Genomic DNA, 20,028 nt, shown 5'->3' with positions numbered 1-20,028 from the left:
GACCAAACTGTAATTAAAAATTTTTTTTTTCTTCCTTTTTTTCTGCATTTTGCTCAACCAACCTACTATGTTATATTATACTATATAAATAGTAATAATGCACACTTGGAGCTATAGGAAGTTGAATACTAGTATGTAATTACACAATTACCATTTTTCTTACTTCCCAAAGTTGGTTTAGGGCTCTAAAAATCAGCCAAAGAGAAAAAGCTAAAAACAAAACACCCAAAAAACCAAAAACACAAGACACATTGTAATATTGTTGACCCTTGTACAGAATTGAATCTGTCAGTATTTTGTTGTTGTTGTTGTTTATTAGCTATAGACAACAAATGAGGATTTAATTATTCAGTTCTGGCATACTTTAAGGTTGGCTTATGGAATCACCTGCAGGGAGAAGTCCTGTTTACTTTGTTCCCCTTGCGTAGTCCGTGGTGACAACCTGTTAGGTTTTTTCCAGATCAAGTTTGGCTCATTCTGCAAAATCAGTAGAACTTTTTGCAGATAGAATTCAGGAATTTAGGACATGTGACTGAAAATCACCACAAAGGCTTTCTGTAGACCTAATATTATATAAATTCTAAATGATGTACCATAAAAGACAACTGAGATTATTGTCTGTCCAGCGCAGCTGAGGCCAAATAACTCCAACAATTACATGCTGTTAGTTGCTCTTGTTATCATTTATTTTTTATATCATAAAATACATTATATGAGCATTTTTAGTTACAGATTCTTTGTCCCTTGATAATTGAATATGTAAAGTTATTCTGTCAAATTTGTCTGCTATTTTCTTTGTTTCCATGCTGTTTACAAGTTAGTCTTAATTAGTTAATATTAATCACTTTCTTTATCTACAATATCTGAAACCCATATTGCTAAAACATCTCCATTTTAGGGTGGTCTGAGCACCAGAAATGAAATGTGCCTGTCCTATCTATTGTACTACCCAAGAATCAATCTGACACGATGTGCAAGTATTCCAGACATAATGGAGCAACTCTACTTTATTGGTGTTAAGGAAATATATAAACCAGTCAGGTAAGTGAGGAAAATAGAAATAGAAAAGAACTTATATTTTTATTCATGTATCAGTTCATTTGGGGCTGCAAAATGTTTGAACAAAATGTTTCCTATGATTAGGATGAAGAGGTTTGTTTTTTCATTTTTTCAATGAAAAATGATTGTTTTGAGTTGATCCATACTGTTTATTCTTGGTGGTGGTGATGATGGTTTTGTTGCTATTGTTATTATTTTGTTCAGTTGCCAAATTAAACAAAAAACAAAACCCAATTATTCCCACAACTCTACTCTTAAGTTAAATGCATTCATCCCCACTAAAGAGAAGTCTGGGGAGGGGCCACCTTTTGCTGGCAAATATTAAAAAACAGGTAATTTTCTCAGTGCTTATGGGCCTTAGTGTTAGGCTTCTGGTTAACCAGAGTAAAGCAGAAGTTAACTACTTACATTAAAGTGGTATATTTCAAGTGCAACTGAGAAGGGAATCAATCCCTAGAATGACTGTTGTCATCTAAAGATAGAACATTTTGGAGACAGTAGTGATAGGAAAGGATGATAGAGGAAGAGACAGCTGGGTAAGAAAGACACAACCTAGTCATTTATACAAGTCAGCCTTCTAAGCTGCATTGCTGCTCTGCAGCAGCAAAGAGAACACAGCTTGGCAGGTTTGTACTGGGAAAAAGTGTAATAACCCTGGTGCAAACAGACATTGCACTTATCCCAGGATAAACCATTTTCCTGGATTAGTGGCAATAACAATTTATCCTGGTAGATTGCAAAAAAACATCTCTACATGCTAACTAAACCCTGATTAGAAAGGTGATATGCATATACACCAATCCCAGGACATTTTTTCTGGTACAAGTACAGGCACAACTTATGCAGGGAGAAATGCAAAGTCACAGGTGCACACAGCCAAGTCACAGGTGCACACTGTGTCTGATGTGTATAGGATATATGCCGGCATTTATTGCCCTGTGCTAATAGCATGTGTAGATGCACCCACTGTGTGTTTGTGATGGAGGGAGAGAAGCAGCTGAAACACCAGAGAAGTGAAAAGAGAAACAGCAGACCTAGAGACAGACAGACCAAATCCTTGGAGTATGGGACTGAGAGAAGCTAATTTCTCAAGGATAATTGATAGTTGAAAGAGGCTTGGGAGTGTGAGTAAAGAAACTGTCTCTGGCCTGCTTGACTCCAAAAGTGTTCAAGAAAACAGGATTTAGTACTTTTTCCTTAAATAACCAGGATTGCATCAGAGATACTTGAATCCATCGTCAGTTTTTTTCTTCCTAATGGAAACAACCCACAAGACCATGAATATTGGCTTGGGTAATAAAAATGGTAATATTTTAGGGGGGGGGGCTCTAACCACTTTGACAGTCCACAGAAATTCAAAGCACGACTGTAAAAAAAGTGTCAGCCTTTTAACAGCTAAGGACCTATGACAAACACCCTTAAGTTTCATGGAATATTCAGGTGGCTTGAAATCCCTGTGGTAAACCACCGGGTAAATAAATTTACAGTGGGTGTGGTGCTCATAAGGTTAAAAGATGTTTTGTGGTTTGGCCTTTAAAGTAGAAGAGCCCCTGCTAGCCTTCTGTTATGATTATCCTGAAAAAAATCCCAAATGTTTCACAACATAACTCTAGTTTTAGAAAGAAATTCTTTATAGCCAGCCACCCATCTTCATAATTAAGTTTCTAATTATTTTTTAAAATACAATAAAATACACATTGAAAAGGAAAACACTTTTAATGTTTCTGACTGCCCCCATTACCTTCAGTGGGACAGCTAGCAGAGGAAAACAATGCTTACTAGGAGGTAAAATAATAGTCTTAGACTCCCACGGCAAATCCAGATGAGCACTGTTGTGCAGTATGTGGTGCTGCAAACACATTTGCAGTGCCACATACCACACAGTCTGGTGTTCTTCCTGAGCGTGCGCTGTGCTGGTTTTTTTTGCCCCTGGGTTTTTTTTTAATCCAGTGGGCAAACAAAAAATGTGGGAAAAAAGCCCCGGAGCAACACAGGCTTGGCCACAGGCTTGGTTTCTGCTGAAAACCGGAACCGGGCCACCTGGAGCTGTGCTGCAGTTGCCGGCCAGGCTCTGCACAGCAGAATCGTCATGGCTGCAGCCCCAGGATGCTCCCAGGACCCCAGGTAAGGCTGCTGAGGAAACTTGCTGCAGACCAAAGCACATGTGGCATGGGCGTTCCCCAGGGACTAGTAACAGTGGCACAAGATGCACCACTGCTGCTTGTCCCTGGAGAACCAAATGTCCATGCATATCTGGATGCACCCCCAGAGTCTAAACTAATTGTATGTTTTCTTGCCAGGCTTGGCAACTGTCTGTACCAGACAGTCAGTACAAATTCAGCATAAGAACACCCATGAGTATCCACAAATAAATTCAAGCCTTCCATAAAAACAATCAAGCTCTAGCTGCTTTGTGAAAGAGACTGAACAGCTGGAGCTTGATTGATGCACAGAGTACTACCACCTGATTTGTGAGTGGAAGTGCAGCACCCTGCAGGAAGCCTTCTCTCAGCACTTTCCAGATTTGTTGCACTCTGGCTGTGTGCTTCTACTGCTTCACATCCTGGGTTGCAGATAGGATTCTTTCGGGGTCTATGCTGGGATGGGTGGGGGACAGAGGGGGCAATAAAGCTGTCAGGGCTCGGAGCAGAACGGAGCAATCAGGGATGTCAGGGTATGGGGTGAGTAGGGACCCCTGTCATGGGAGCAGCAGGGTGTAAAAGCATTGTTGCAGTCATACAGGCTTACCAGACCAAGACTTTTTTTACTGACAGTAAAAACCCACGCCAATACAAATGTTTTTCTACCAGTAAAAAGTTTGCAGATTGTCCTTAAAAAATATTTGGGTTGGGAACCTTGTTTTTAGCACAGTACGATACTCAAATTTTGCAGAAGAGAGAGAAGATTGTTAGACCCCAAAGTGAGCACATTTTCTTAAATCAAGGAATAGCTATATTTTTTATAATTGAAATGTTCCTTTCAATATTAGGAATTCAGTCAGGAAGCTGAAAACCTGAAAGTGATTAAAAATCCAAAGTAAAAATGGTTCAGTTCAGTTATACTGCCGAAGTTGAGTAAACTATAAAAATAAAGAATGAAAAATATAATGCATTATTGAATGATGGATGGTAAATGGTGTTATTAATAATTAGTCTCAATAAACTAAGTTATAAGAAAGGATTTATATGATATGGTTTATAAATACGATTCATAGCCTAACAGTGATTCTTTAAATTTTGGAATGTGAAATGCCTGTATATAAAACATACAGTAGACTTTTTAAAATAAAGTCTTATACGGCTGTTATTCCAAAAAGCTTTGCTGTACAAAATGATTAAATCCAGTTCTAAAAACTGTCAAGGGAAAAGAATATGATGGAACTAGAATGCAATACCTCCTTCAGCTATTGTGTTGTCTCTGTTTATAATCCCTTTTGACATTAGAGAAACACATTTTCTAATTTAACACTAGTAAATCAGGTTTCTTAGCTTATAAGAGAATATTCTAACAAATGAAGTGTGGTGTCTTGAATGTTCATTCATAATGACTATATTTAAGAAAGAAAATGCAGGTTTTGCCTGAGGAAAAATTTATGTTTTGAATAGAGTACATATGCAGAGTGTCTGTCTGAAATGGCACTGTAACTAACAGCATTATTAAAGCTCATAATATAGATGAATTGATTTAATACACAGTTCGTTTTGCATTAAGTGGTATTAGGATGATGTCTTTTACACCTGTTTTACATTGTTGTAACTCCATTGAATTTCCTGAAGTTATTCCAGATTTATAACACCAAAATGATCCACAAAACTGACTGACTCTTTGTGCCTGATACTGATTGTGTAGATAGTGTTGCAAATTAAGATGCGTGCAAGTGAAATCGCAGAATCACAAAAAAGTAGGGTTGGAAGAGACCTCACGAGGTCACTTACTCTAACACCCAGCTCATGTCGGGATTATCGCTGTGTAATCTATTCTAGATAAGTGTATATCTAATCAATTCTTTAACATGTTGGGAACAAGCCTCATGCACCTACTGCCTGAAACATCAAATGTACACTTCAGTTTGCAACAGGTAAAGCAAGGGGAGGAGGATACTGCCACTGTCCTGCCAATTAAAATACACTCAAGATGCAAGGAAATGGACCATACCCCCTGACTCCAAATTCCCCCAGAATCTATGCCAGAGTGACTGTAGGGTAAAATTCCTTCCTGATCCCAAATGTGGCTTTTGGTTTGACCCAGTAAGCAACACGATCTAGACAGACATATCTGGGTTTTTTAGGCCCAGCAGGAGGATTAACAAAATCCCAGCCTTGGCTGTGGCCAATGCAATCTGGAAAGACTAGCTGGGTTGCTCTTGGGTTAACAGGTGTGAGAGTAGAATTTTACTTTCCACTTACGCTTTGAAATGAATCTGGCATAGGTAGAAGGCGGGATACAAGTCTGACTAAAATATTTTAAAAAGATAAACTCATGCCCCCATCCAAAGAGCAACTGGACATCAAGCTGGATTGAATAAAGTTTTGACCATAATCAATTCACCACTTGATCTAATGTTCCTTGACAATATAATACAGGCTGGGGAGTTCCCCTCTTGAAAGCACAGAGGCAGAAGGGGATCTTGGCGTCATTATTGACGCCAAGATGAACATGAGCCGCCAATGCCAGACTGCAGCCAGCAAGGGCTGCCATACTTTGTCATGCATCCAAAGGTGCATCTCAAGTCAGTCCAGAGAGGTGATACTCCCTCTCTATGCAACTTTGGTCAGGCTGCAGTTGAAGTACTGTGTCAGGTACTGGGCACTGCACTTTAAAAAGGATGTGGCCAGCCTGGAGAGGGTTCAGAGGAGGGCCAGCCACTTGGTGAGAGGGTAGCAGGACAGGCCCTATGAGGGGAGACTGAGAGACCTGAACCTGTTCAGCCTCGGCAAGAGGAGGCTGAGGGGGGACCTGGTGGCTGCCTACAAACTCATCAGTGGAGATCAACAGCAAATAGGAAGAGCCCTTTTCTCCCCAGCACCACCTGGGGTGGTGAGGAACAACGGTAATAAGCTGATGGAGAATAGGTTTAGGTTAGACATCAGGAGGCAATATTTTACAGTTAGGGTGGCCAAAATCTGGAACCAACTTCCCAGGGAAGTAGTCCTCGCCCCTACCTTGGGCAAATTCAAGAGGAGGTTGGATGATCACCTGTCTGGGGTCTTGTGAACCCAGTATTCATTCCTGGCTGTGGCAGGGGGTCAGGCCAGATGATCTGTTCAGGTCCCTCCTGACCCTAGCTACTATGAAACTATAATGCCCAGTTCTGAAAATGAGGCATGCATATCTCTACCTTGATGCATGCCCATGTATCTCCACTCCTGTTCCTCCATTTACTTCTGGTCTGTAGAAATTCCTAGGGAGTGCCAGAGGTTTCATGCCAGATAACAGTCTTTGGCCATACAATCTTCCTCCCATCTGCCACTCACCTCCATCTGGTAACAAACAGAATGCTTGACAGTGCAGTCAAGAGATGCCTTCTGCTCTTCAGAGTACCTGTCTTTTTTACTACCCCTTCAACAATTGCCTGGGTGACTGTATCAGCCAGTGCCAAAATTACAGTAGGCTAGTGGGTGTTGTATGTCACTGTGGCAGCATGTATGTTCCAGTTCAGCTTACTGCCCATTCCAAATCACCCTCCCTATACTTTTTAGGGACCATTCTTTTGAGATTTTGCTTCAGCATGTGGCTTCTTTCTCTTCTATATACATGAATGGCTCTTGCACTTCAGAGTAGAGGAATTCTATACAGGTTATTTTCTGATCCCAAAGAGGAAGGGGGATGAGGTTGCTGCCCTGGACCTAAGAAAGCACAAAACTCAAGTTCCTGATAGTTACAGTATCTATTGTCACAGTATCTCCACAGAAGAAAGATTGATTTGCATCTGCTAACCTTCAGGATACCTGTTTTCATATTGCAATTACACCTACTCACAGAAAAGACCTCCAATTTGTGGACCAGTATAGGGATCTTCTGGTCAGTCTTTTGGCAACCTTAAGACTCTTCATCAAGATGCTCTCAGGAGTAGCCCTGCATCTCAGAGACAGAAGGTAGCAGCCTGTCCCTCTTCCTAGTGATGTTAAAGAATGTGAGTTTTTGGGATGTGTCAGGAACTAATGGAAGAGTGGAGAATTGGCCAAAGGCTTCTGCATTCTGACCATCTCTATTTGTTTCCTCTGGAGACCATTGCCAGCTAGCACGTGTTAGAGCAGCCTTTAGTTTTCTCTAAATTTACACGGTGACCAGGACTAGATAGAGAATCAGGGAACCACTGACTGATGGTAGCCAGTGCTTTGTATCAAGTGCTGGCACAACACTGTATTAAGCGCAACGTATTTTGTTATATGAAAGATCTGGATGGGGTTTCCTTCTCTTGTTCCATTCGTAGAGAATTTGTAGGTAGAAGCTGTGATAATTTTCTTTGTGCTTTTTATTGTAGAAAAATTGCAGATTCTTAGCTGATGTACCTTGTCATAAATCCACTGAAGTTAGTGGGGCTATCAGTTTACTTCAGCTGAAGAGCTGCCTTTGTGTGGGTGTCAGGTAGCATTCATGAATAGGCATACATACGTACACGCATACAGACAGACAGACAGTGTTGACTAACTGAGTATCAGTAATTGTCAACATAAAATCTACAAGCAATAAGGATAGAATCAAAGCCTAATGATCGATTTGTTTTCATGAAAGGGCTTTCCCAAAACTTTTCCTTACAAATTTCAATTTTGTGGTGTGTTTTCTTATTATTCAGGACTTGGCCTTTCATTATCAAGAGTCCGAAGCAATATAAAAATCTCTCTTTCACGGATGCAATGAACAAGTTTAAATGGTCCAAATCAGAGGGTATCTCCTACAATGAGCTTGTTCTTAGACTACCAGTGAATGTGAGATGTTCAAAGACTGACAATGCTGAATGGTCGGTAAGTCTTAGTATCCATTATCCCCCTGCTGCCTCCCCTACCAGACCTCTGACTTCTGGGGCCCCCACCAGAGCTGAGCATTTTCAGCTTAGCTGAGAGGGAGAGAAGTCTGGGGGATTTGGGTCTCAAAAGTTGGGATCCTAGCAGTGGGGAAATCCTCCTTGCTCTTTCCCTCCTCTCCTCCTAGCCCTGCTGACACCAGAGGAGGTTGCATCATTTTAAAATATTTCAGCTGGAGGAATGCCACAGGCATGGTATGTGTGTCTCCTGGGTGAAACAGTTATTTTTTTTAAACATTCCCAAGTGTGTTTCATTTTGAAATGTTCCAGTTGTTTTGTCTGTCCACACCCCTAAGCAGTAACAATTTGTGATGAAACTGTTGGGATATGTGGACAAGAAAATAGAAACGCTGATTCTGATAGAATATGAAATCTGATCATTTTTAATACTGTTTTAAATTACAGATCCAGGGCATGACTGCAATACCCCCTGATATAGAGAAGCCATACAAGACTGAGCCAATAATATGTAGCTCATCCTCCTGTTTACACTGTAATGTCTTCCTTAGCCTGTTGTTCATTGCATGTGTCACAATATGTACCCTAGGGAAAAAGGGGCCCTTTGTATAATAATTTGTATTTGTGTGTTCTTTATGCCATGCAGGTTCTGATATGTTTGCACTGTTGCTATTGTAGATTTATTTTTTTACATATTAATAAACTAAATTGACAAGCTCAAAAAAGGTGTTTACTACAACTGAAACCTGTGTCTATTTGCTTTTCAGTGTACAGTATGTATAAATAACAATAGGCACACTGGTACAATAAATAGCTCAAATGGCTTCCCATACAATTTTGTTACATCTTATATTGTCTTTTCACACCATGTTTCTATAAGCAGTTATGTATTTGGGAAAATTAATAAACTAAAACTGAATTAGCTAACCTTCATAGTGTGTGCTGTATTATTTTGTTTTGGTGGTTGCTTCACATACTTGCACAGTTTTATGGATTGTTTTACTGCTTCTACATGGATACAGTAAGGGAAAGGTAGGTAGAAGGAAACATCCAGTACCGTCACTTTTTTTGTCAAATGCAAACCCTTAGAGTTTCAGTATAGAAGGTTAATAATTTAAGTGGTATCATATGAACAGAGGATATTTCTATTTAACCTGCCCGAGGGAGACTAGTTGACTAATTTATGATGAATAACTGCATTGTGATTTTTTTATTTATTTTTGAAGGGTTTTTTAAAAAATAATAATTCTTCGTTCAGTTCAGTTTTTTAGTTGGGCAAATTCCATCCACCCTTTAGTTAGATTTGAATCTGCTGTCTGCACATTTAATCCAGCTATAAAAGAAAATCTCAAAGGCCCCGTCCTGCATAGCTACACATATCATAAGAGTGGAACACATTTTGTCACCTCCTTCTTATGCGAAAAGAGAAAACAAGTAAAGAAAATGTAAATCAAACAGGGCAGGTCTATTCAAACAGTGTGCTCTCTCATACATTTGCTAGTGGACTTGTGCTTCTGGCATCAGACCTGTGTTGACTTGGTTTGAAATAATAATAAATAAAGCAGTCATATGGTTATTTTCCATTCACTTGAAATAAATGGCTGCTGTTTGATTTGATATGGGGGACTTTCTTTCCAGGGGCACCTAACTTAATGAAATTTGAACAACTGGGTAATTGCCATTAACAAGCAGTTTGTTATGGTACAACATAAAATGAAACGGGGTCAGAAACAATGTGATATATAACTGCCAATACACCAGTAAGAGCTTCTGTATATGCCAACAGGTCATTTGTGCTTAGCCTGCCTTGGTTTTCAACTTTCTAGAAGAGGCAGGAATGGAAAATTTGCTTCACAGGTAAATAAAAATATGGATGAGCAATACTGATCCAGGAACCTTCCAGTAAAAAGAGCTAGTAACATTTATGCAAATGTTGCATTACGGACTAGACTTGTAATAGGAAAAAACTCTGGAAGTCTGAAGAGAAGTTGCCAGAAATCAAGTTGAAACCATTGGGAAGAAGTATCAGAAGTGGGTGCTGTCACTGGGAGGAGAAAAAGGTAAGAAATGCATCTTCAGAAAAGAACTTTGTATATAAAAAAAACCTGAACCTTACTTTGTAAAAGCTTAAATTTCTGTGATTTGTTTTCATCGCTGACTGACTTAGTTGTGCCTTTCTAATATACATCAACCTAGAACAACAGGATTTGTAATTAAATGTAAAATATAGTAAGTATTGTACTTGAAATATTCTGGAGGGAGGAAAAAACGCTGTGTGAAGACCATATACTGAATGCCTGCTTCTGTGCCTAGTGATGCATTATACTGTAAACTTTGTTAGCTCTCAAGAGCATGCTTGGTTTTGGGTTTTGAGATTAATGAGATTTCAATACAGGTAATCTTTTGATCATTCCTAAATTTGAAAAAGGATACTGAGTTTATTTATCATTCAAATCTTTTAATAGCACCTGCCAGGTCTGCGTTATAAAGGTACCAGAGGCTTAAAATACTTCCTTGTACTGGGGGTGATATTAAGTATTCAGGGGGCACGTCTACGCATGCCCGATGGCATCATTGTTACCGTGCTGCCATTTAGTACTTCCTTTTGGAAGTACTATGGCACCATAGGGGCACATATAGACTCTCTCCCTGTGGACAGGCTGTTACTGTTACTTCCTTTTGGAAGTACTAAATGATGGCGCAGTAACATCCCGTACTGTGCCATGTTGGCAGCACATGGTTATTTTTAGCTGTAGCAACACTATAACGAGGGAGCACATTGTTATGGCAACATAGCTGCTGTGTCACAGATTGCACACGGCAATGTAGCCGTGTAGATCACGTGTAGATGCGCCCAGGGTTGTTGTAGCCATGATCTTTCAAATACATTTCCTGGACTGATTTTTTTTGTGTTATTTTTTATTGGACCAACTCTATAGTTGGGAGAGCTGTTGGACAAGCTTTCAGGCCTCAAGTGCCCTTCCTCAGGTGACCTGGCACAATATGACCTGTGGAAAGGCACTTGAGGCCTGAAAGCTGATTCAACAGCTTGGTTCAATAAAGGATATCATAATAAAAACCTTGTCTCTCATTAAAGGCACAGTAAACCTATTTTTGTTTGTTTTCAAAGATGCTAGGCAACACCAGAGCTTACTGAAATTAGTTTGAAGTTGTGAGTGCTTATCACCTTGATATATTTTTTCCTTTTCTTCAATTTCAGTCTAACTGAAGCCATATATTGTCTTTGCTAACTTTATGCCATATATTGTATTATATGCTAGCATTGAAGTTAGCTTGGAGACATATCTTCTCCTTGCAAATTTTGATAGTTCAGCAAGGTTCAAGACTTGACATTAGATTATGCTACTGTGTGTGTGTTTCTTTCCTAGTGTTTTCTCCATGATTTTCCTTGCTAACTTATAATATTTTACTCTTTAAACCAATGTTGCCTTTTATAGGCCCCTCCAGCTTTTGGAGCCAGACAAGTTATCTACTTCTGAATTTGTGACATCCTATAACAACAGATTGTGATTTTACCATCATAGGGTTCACTGTAGGGCTGAGGTGGATTGTAAGACAGAAAACTTCCTGTGAAACACATACAGGACTTTAAACATAGCCCTAGGGATTCAGAATCACTGGCTAAGTGAACAGTCTTTTGTACAAATGTTCTCTCCTTTTTTTTATGTCCCCCATGGGTTATATATATCACCTTTTTAGGGCCTTCTGCATCTTCCACCTTCATGAGTCAGACATTGGCCAGAAGTTGTAGCTGGTTTTATTACTAATTAACCTTGAGGCGGTCTCATTATAGGCGTTTTACAATTCCTTTAAAGAAGAGTACCACAGACCTTTTTTCTACTATGCCTCTTACTTATATTGGTCAGAAGCAATTATTTTCTTAGTGTACCGACAGTAGATAACGATTAACCAACTTTCTGTTTCCAGTTGCTTTTCAAGTTAGCAGGGTACTTTTCAACAGAAGGCTCTAGTCCTATTGAAATCTTGACTTAGGCCAGATAAAGATTCCATCTGTAGTGAATGTCTCTCTCTCTCCTAGCCATTTTCTACAAGCCTGTCTATTAATACCAAAACCCTGAACAACAGACACAGAACTTTACACAAATTGGTGAACAATTCTCTTATCACTAGTTTCACGTAAAGCTCAAATGTTTGGATTCTCATTACAAGAGGCACTTGGGATAGATACACCAGGGAGGCAGTACTATGCAGGATTTGCTTTTTATTTCAACTTTTAGTCTGTGTCAGTAATTTGAAATGCAGAGGCTAACAATAAAGAAGATAGGGGTGGAGGTGAAGGGAAGTTTTAAGAGAAACGGAATTTTGGCTTTTTGGACTGGTTTTAGTGGAAATTTCAGTGATGGTTTGAAATAAATGTCTTGTTTTTATTTGAACTGCTTCAATCACAGCTACAAAGAATTTTAATAAAATGCATTAGATAAATAAGCCTTATGCTCAAGGTTATCATGGACTCTCGAGTCTTCTGTTGACTTTAATGGGAGTAGGATGAAGCACTAGATGGATTTTGCAGGCCATCCAGTATATGTCTCTTTATATCAAGATGGTATCAAGTTTTATAGCTGATTTGCTATTAGGAGAATCTTACAATGTGTAACTGAATGCGATGTAAACCTACTTCACAAGCCTTTACTAGTGGTAATATTTATTATGAGACAGCTCTGAGGCAAACAGTGATCTCCCATAAGTATGTACAAGGTATGTTTTAATTATTTTAAACATAAGCATCATAACTATAGTTCACTTACTAAAAATATCTGCTATTACAGTTGTTCTGTCAGACTCAGGTGCTGTAAAATACAGGCACACTGAGAGGTTCAGCAAAACTCATGCATTTTGTTTGGCATATTGTACTGATCTCTGTCACAACTGGTTTGGAACACACTTGCTATAGAGTTATGCCATGTTTTACATTTCCATCTTTTCTGTTACTAGGCCTTAAGCTATACTTATGGCACGTTTTAAAAAATACAAGTTAATGCAGCATCAATGAAAACAAAACAATTGCATTTCAGTTCCTATATGTACCTTTCCTTGCTCCTCCAAGCTGGGCCTCCCAGTCAGGTAGATGGCTTTAAAAAGTTATAAATATAGGCAGGAAATAATAATATGTATTTTTGACTAGAAAAATACACACTAGTGTTTCAAAAAGTTATTGAATATAGAGTCATTAATGGGAAGGAATAGTCCTGAGATTCAGTGATGGTGAAAGAAACTTTGGACTTCCATTGGACAGTAATTTACAAGGTTGTAACGTGCTGCCAAGGCCATAAAAGCTCTAGAAGTTTTGGGCAGTAGGTGTGATGTAAATTTATTAAGATGGTGATGCTATTCCTAGTCTGAGCAACTCTTGTGAAACTGGAGTAACTAGAATATTAGACCCAGAGTGCATTTTAAACACAACAGGCTAAATTCATTGAAGGTGTGAACTGACACAGTTGCACCATTTTCCATCTGCACAGGGGAGAATTCCTCTATGAAAAGAGATTTAAAGAGTAAATATGTATTTTCTGGTTAAGCAAGAATACAACCGGAGTAAGGGGAGGTGAGATGGGAAGGACTACATAACATTAATAAATTAAATGTTCATATATTTGAAAGGTGTAAGAAGAGAAAGGCTGATGTTATAGTTTAGACACTGAGCTGGAACTAAGCAGCTCTGAATTCAATTCTTGCCTTGGCCACAACTTCTTGTTTGCCCTTGGGCAACTTTCTCATCCTCTGCTGTAATAGTAAAGTAATAGACTGGCCGACACCCTGAGGAGCCGTGGCTACGACGTGACAGTGGACACGCTCATCGTGGGGACGCTCAGAGCCTGGGACCCCAGCAACGAGAGCGTCCTCCGCGCCTGCCGCGTTTCCCGCTGCTACGGCAAGCTGATGCGCTGCCTCATGGTGTCCGACACCATCCGCTGGTCCCGCGACATCTACGTGGAGCACATCACGGGCCACCGCCAGTACATCGACCCCTCCAGACCAGCCGCCGCCGGACCGGACCCGGAGGACGCCGCCGCCTGAACCCCCCCCCCCCCCCCCCACCTCGCTTTGCATCGAAAGGACTTCGCCGCCACGGACGACCCCGCCCCACCCGAAGAGGACCCCCGCGATCGGACTTTATGGACTGAGACGCTCACTCCGAGCCACTTCCTTCAACATCGTGGACCACTGTAACGGGTACGTGTGTATCTATCTCCTTTCCCTCTCAGCGTCGCGACCCCCCGCCCTTCCCCCTTCCACATCCCACCGCCCCTGGGCTTAATTGGCTAACATTGTATGGTATGTAACCTAGTCATGTTCCCCTCCTCTCCCCCACCCCTCGATTGTTAGTCCCTCGCTCGGGCGCTTTGTATTTCCATCTCAACTTTGTCATCTTTTTCCTGGATTCCCCATCCAAAACATCTACTAATAAAAGTCAATCTTTCCAAGCCTCTCCGAAATGGAGGATAAATTTATTAATGCTTGTGAAGGCCTGCATACCACAGCTGTGAGCACCACAAGGAAAGGTATAAAATGATAGTACTAGAAAAAAACAAGTATTATTCAAGGGATTTTCGAAGCAATCAGATAAAATACAAATATGGAAAAGTGTAAGGGAGATTATTAGACAAGGCAGGAAGGTAAGAGGCCTGAGAAGTTTTCAAAAAATGTGTAAATGTTTATTTTTTATTTCTCTTATGCTAATACTGTTAATAGAACCAGCTGTACTCAAACTGCCTGCCTAAGTTGAACTGTGTCTCAGTAGTTATGCAAATATTTTTAGCAGGCTGGATGCATAAGTGTAAAACATATGGTCTGCCTTGATTATAAGTCTTAGTGTTTAGGTAGCTCTTTACAGCATCAAAACAATATGCAAATGTTGAATACGTATAATGAGATATGGGTGTAAATTTAAATCCACATCTCATGTAGTGTGAAGCTGCACACCTACATTTGAAGTGTATGAATATTAAAAGAATAATTTCCTAGACATTAGGGCTGGAAAGGACCACGTAACGTCATTGGGTCCAGTCCCCTGCTGAAAGGGCAGGAGGTCAGCTAGGGTAAAAGGATCCCAGCAAGATAAGCATCCAACTGTTTCTTAAAAAGTGTCCAGAGTGGGTGCTTCCACGGCCTCTGGGGGGAACCTATTGCAGGCCTTGGGGGCTCAGACAGTAAGAAGTTTTTCCTTATGTCCAGCCTAAAGCAGCCTTGCAGGAGTTTGTGACCATTGGACCTTGTCATTACGCCTGTGCGAAGTGGCTAGTATTGACTTTGGATTCTGATTTGGCTGATCTGGGGGACAGTGATTCGATTTGATGATTCGAATCACTGTCCTGAATCAATTTGACCAAAACTAATTCGTAGATTCAGCTGCTGCTGAATCAGTCGAATCTCCCAATCACACAGGCCCCATCCCCTGCCCGTTCTCAATGGCTGCCCCACCCGGCCCCAGCTCCTGGCTTTTTGAGGAAAAAAAGCCCACGCTCACCAGCTGCTGCCAGGCAAGGAGACAATCCCTGCTGCCCCTCTCTGCCCTATGCTGCATGGGGACTCTGCCACAAGACCCCCAACCTCTGCCCACTCTCCCAGACCCCTGATGGCTGCCCCAGCTCCCAGCCCTTTAAATAACAAAAACCCTGGGCTCACTGGCTCCTGCCTGGTAGGAGCAGGTGATCCCTGCTGCCTGCCACGGCCCTGTGCTGTGGGGGGGGCGGGGGCTCTTCCACAAGCACCAAGGCCACTGCAGCAGCCAGTGAGTCCGGAGTTGTTGTTTGATTTTTAAAGGGTTGGGAGCTGGGCTGGTTGGGGCAGTCATGGGGGGGAGCTAGGACAGCAGGTACAGGTCAGGGGGTTCGTGGCCTAGCCCCCCATGCAGCATGGGGCAGAGGAGGGCAGCAGGGATCACCTCCCTGCCTGGCAGCACCTGGTGAGTGGAGTGTAGCATTGCCAAGCCTAAAAGTGTGATGTGGATTCCCCTCCACACCCCACCCCAAGGTGGAGCACTTCGCATTTCTCCGTATTGAGTGCCATCAGGTTTTCATCTGCCCACCTTGCAAACCTATCGAGGTCAGCCTGGATCACCAGCCTATCCTCAAGTGCGGGCACTCTTCCCCAAAGCTTGGTGTCATCAGCCAGTCCGCTTCTGACACCAGAGTCCAGATCATTTATAAAGACATGAAAGAGTACAGGTGTAAGAATGGAGCCTTGGGGAACACCACTGGTCACTGAGTACCATGTTGATTTGGTTCCATCAACTACCACTCTCTGGATCCAACCTCGGAGCCAGTTCCACAGCCATCAGACTTGTAGTGTAGTCGAGGCTGCAGTTGCCCAATTTTTCCATGAGGACATCATATCACACCAGGTCAAAGGTTTTTTTAAAGTCCATATATATGATATCACCTTTTCCTCTTTGTCTAGGGGATACTTCACCTGGTTATAAAAAGAAATGATACCTACCCACAACAAACACGCGCTAGCTGTCCCTCAGGATGTTGCCTTCTGTTAGCCTGTGGAGTATGGTTTCTTTGATCATTTTTTTCCAAGATCTTTCCAGGGATTGAGGTCAAACTGGTTGGTCTGTAGTTTCCCAGATCCTCTTTCTTCCCTTTCTTGAAGATAGGCACCACATGGGCCCTTTTCTGATCTTCTGGTACTTGACCCGAGCACCATGAGTTCTCAAATATCCTTGCCAATAGCCCTGCTGTCACATCTGCCAGTTCATTTAGCACTCTTGGGTGCAATCTATCCGGACCAGCTGATTTATGGGGGTTCAGCCTCTCAAAGTGCTCCCTCACAAGATCTACACCAAAGGTGGGTATATATTCACCCTCACTCTGGTCATGTTAGGCATGCTGGTCCCTTTGGACTGGTGAAAAACCAATGCAAAGTAATCATTAAGCAGGTTGGCTTTTTCCTGGGTGTTGGTTGTCAGCTGCTCCAATTGGTTCAGCAGGGGTCCAATGTTGCACTTGTTTTTCTTCCGACTTCCCACGTATCTGAAAAAGGACCTTTTATTGTCCTTGATTTGTGTAGCCAGATGGAGATCAGTTGCAGCCAGAATGGATGGAATTCACTTCAGGTCCAGACCAGTGCAGAACAATGATTTCTTTAAACTCCTTTTGGGCAAAATGTTCAATCCTGCAAGGCCAGGACTCAATCCTTTCTTTTAAAGACTTTCACTCTCCATCTCCTCAATTTTACTGGATTAGGAAGTATATTTTATCGCTAGAAAGACGGCCCTGTATTTAAATACAGAAAGAGGCATCAGAAATCTTCTGACAGGCTTTCTGTTTGATCTTTGGCAAGTTGTTTATTCTCTCTATGCATCCCTTCGCCATCTCTAAAATGGGCATATTGTATTTCCTTTCTCCCACTCTGCTTGCCTATTTGGATGGTAAACCCCATAGGGCACAGGCTACTTACTATGACTACATACAGCATCTAGCACAGTTTCTCCCTGCCATCAGCTGGGGCAGGCTGCAGCTGTGATATTAGTATTAACAATATCTTTTCCTCATTTTTTAAAATTTATTTTTCAGTGTCTTCAGTGATACAATTTTATAGAGTCAAATGGAATAAAAAAAAGAATGAAAAAACCCCAAAGCAGAAATGAAAACAACAAATATATCATCTCTTGTCTAATTTCTTTCCAACATTTCAGAAAAAAATTTCCCTAAGGAAAGGTAGTTCATAATAAATTTCATGTAGGCATGATTACTTCTGGCAATGTTAAGGGAAAGAATGTTGAAAGGAAAGAATCTGTCTTCTCTTGAGGGCCTTATCTCTGCAATATCTTGCATCAAAGCTGATAATCTTCCAGTTCATCAGAAATGGAAAAAGCAGAATTCCCTCTTCAAACAATACTTGGATTCTAGGTTACTGCCACTAACTTGTGCTTTGTTTACACAGCTGAGAACTGTCTTTCTTATAGCTACTGCAACCTACCTTCTCCTGCTGCCCTCTTAGGCAATAGGCTTGTGTGAAGCGGCTAGTATTTGCTTCAGATTTGACTGATTCGGGGGACAGAGATTCACTTTGGTGATTCAAATCACTATACGAAATCAATTTGGCCAAATCTGATTCTGAGATTTGCCTGCCACTAAATCTCCAAATTGAACAGGCTCCATCCTCCACCCACTCTCTCAGTCCCGTCAATGGCTGCCTCGCCCAGCCCCAGTGTCCCAACACTTAAAAACAAACAAACAAACAAACAAAAAAACAAAAGCCCTGTACTCATTAGCTCCCGCCAGGGCGGGGGTGGGGCAATCCTCGCTGCCACCCACTGCCCTGTAGCAGCTGGTAAGTGTGGGGCTTTTTTATTTTATTTTTTTGAAGTGCCAGGACGCTGGAGCTGGGCGGGGACAGCCATGGGGGCGGGGTGAACTGGCAGAGTGGGCAGTGTTCGGGGGTGCTCAAGGGGGCTGGGAGAGCAGGCAGGGGATGAAGCTTGGCAGGGGTCCTCCCATGGTCCCTGCTCCCCTCCTCCTCCCCCCATCCCCGCATTCACTATTTACTGACACGGAGCCCAGGTCCCTGTAGCAGTGAGCAGGGACTACCCAAATCACTGAATCTTTTCTGAATGGATTTGGAGGTTTCATATATCTTGACTTCAAAAAAGCTTTTGCTCTGGTATGCCATGATCACCTCTTGGCCAAACTGCCCAGTTGTGGCCTTGGCTCCACCACGATCCGCTGGCTGGGAAATTGGCTTCGTGGTCAGACCCAGAGGGTTGTGATTGATGGCAGTCACTCATCGTGGTGCCCTGTAACCAGTGGGGTCCCTCAAGGCTCTGTCCTGGGACCCATCCTGTTCAACATCTTCATTAATGATGTGGACATTGGAGTTAGGAGTGGACTGGCCAAGTTCGCCGATGACACCAAACTTTGGGGCAAAGCTTCCATGCCAGAAGATAGGCGGGTGATCCAGGCTGACCTGGACAAGCTCAGCAAATGGGCAGACAAGAACCTCATGGTGTTTAACACCGAAAAATGCAAGGTTCTCCACCTTGGGAGGAAAAACCTGCAGCACCCTTATAGGCTCGGCAGTGCTACGTTGGTTAGCACTACAGAAGAAAAAGACTTGGGGGTCATCATTGACCACAAGATGAACATGAGCCTCCAATGCGATGCTGCGGCTAGTAAAGCGACCAAAATGCTGGCGTGCATCCATAGATGCTTCTCGAGCAAATCCTGGGACGTCATTCTCCCCTTGTACTCGGCCTTGGTGAGGCTGCAGCTGGAGTACTGTGTCCAGTTTTGGGCTCCACAATTCAAAAAGGATGTGGAGAAGCTTGAGAGAGTCCAGAGGAGAGCCACGCGCATGATCAGAGGTCAGGAAAACAGATCTTACGATGACAGGCTGAGGGCCATGGGACTCTTTAGCCTGGAAAAGTGCAGGCTCAGGGGTGATCTGATGGCCACCTATAAGTTTATCAGGGGTGACCACCAGGATCTGGGGGAACATCTGTTCACCAGAGCGCCCCAAGGGATGACGAGGTCGAACGGTCACAAACTCCTGCAAGACCGTTTCAGGCTGGACATAAGGAAGAATTTCTTTACTATCCGAGCCCCCAAGGTCTGGAACAGTCTGCCAGCGGAGGTGGTTCAAGCACCTACATTGAACACCTTCAAGAGTAAATTGGCTGCTTATCTTGCTGGGATCCTATGACCCCAGCTGACTTCCTGCCCTTTGGGCGGGGGGCTGGACTCGATGATCTCCCGAGGTCCCTTCCAGCCCTAATGTCAATGAAATCTATGAAATCAATTTGAACCTTTTAATTGGTCTCCCAATTTGATTGAGATTCAGAGATTCGGCCACCGAATCGGGCCGAATCTCCTCTGAATCAAATCAGCTTTGCACAACTGTATTAGGCAAACATCCTGCTGGGTTTCTTGCCTAGCCACCTAGGTCCTAACTGATATACTTGCTGCCCTCTTCCTGACCTGTCTTCATGATTTCCCCCTGTC

The 20,028-nt window shown here is 42.2% G+C and overlaps 1 protein-coding gene and 1 long non-coding RNA gene across 4 annotated transcripts in view; both read left to right on the top strand.

Moving 5' to 3' along the window:
• Positions 1-8,969, top strand: part of MOXD1 (monooxygenase DBH like 1) — a 71,079-nt gene extending 62,110 nt beyond the window's left edge. For both annotated transcript variants that reach the window (XM_090039253.1, XM_090039244.1), the window contains 3 exons: positions 899-1,041; positions 7,856-8,024; positions 8,489-8,969. In XM_090039253.1, coding sequence (XP_089895379.1) covers positions 899-1,041; positions 7,856-8,024; positions 8,489-8,653 — 477 coding nt within the window. In that variant the 3' untranslated portion in view covers positions 8,654-8,969. The remainder of the gene's footprint in view (positions 1-898; positions 1,042-7,855; positions 8,025-8,488) is intronic.
• Positions 8,970-9,790: 821 nt separating this feature from the next.
• Positions 9,791-20,028, top strand: part of LOC149873124 (uncharacterized) — a 65,953-nt gene continuing 55,715 nt past the window's right edge. For both annotated transcript variants that reach the window (XR_016439840.1, XR_016439839.1), the window contains exon 1: positions 9,791-10,101. This is a non-coding gene — a long non-coding RNA (uncharacterized LOC149873124). The remainder of the gene's footprint in view (positions 10,102-20,028) is intronic.

This window comes from Crocodylus siamensis, chromosome 1 (genome assembly GCF_052110815.1).
Source record: "Crocodylus siamensis isolate JL-2025a chromosome 1, ASM5211081v1, whole genome shotgun sequence".
In the NCBI taxonomy this organism is placed as follows: Eukaryota; Metazoa; Chordata; order Crocodylia; family Crocodylidae; genus Crocodylus; species Crocodylus siamensis.
Note: the sequence above shows the minus strand (reverse complement) of the source record. Positions and strands in the feature narration are given on the sequence as shown.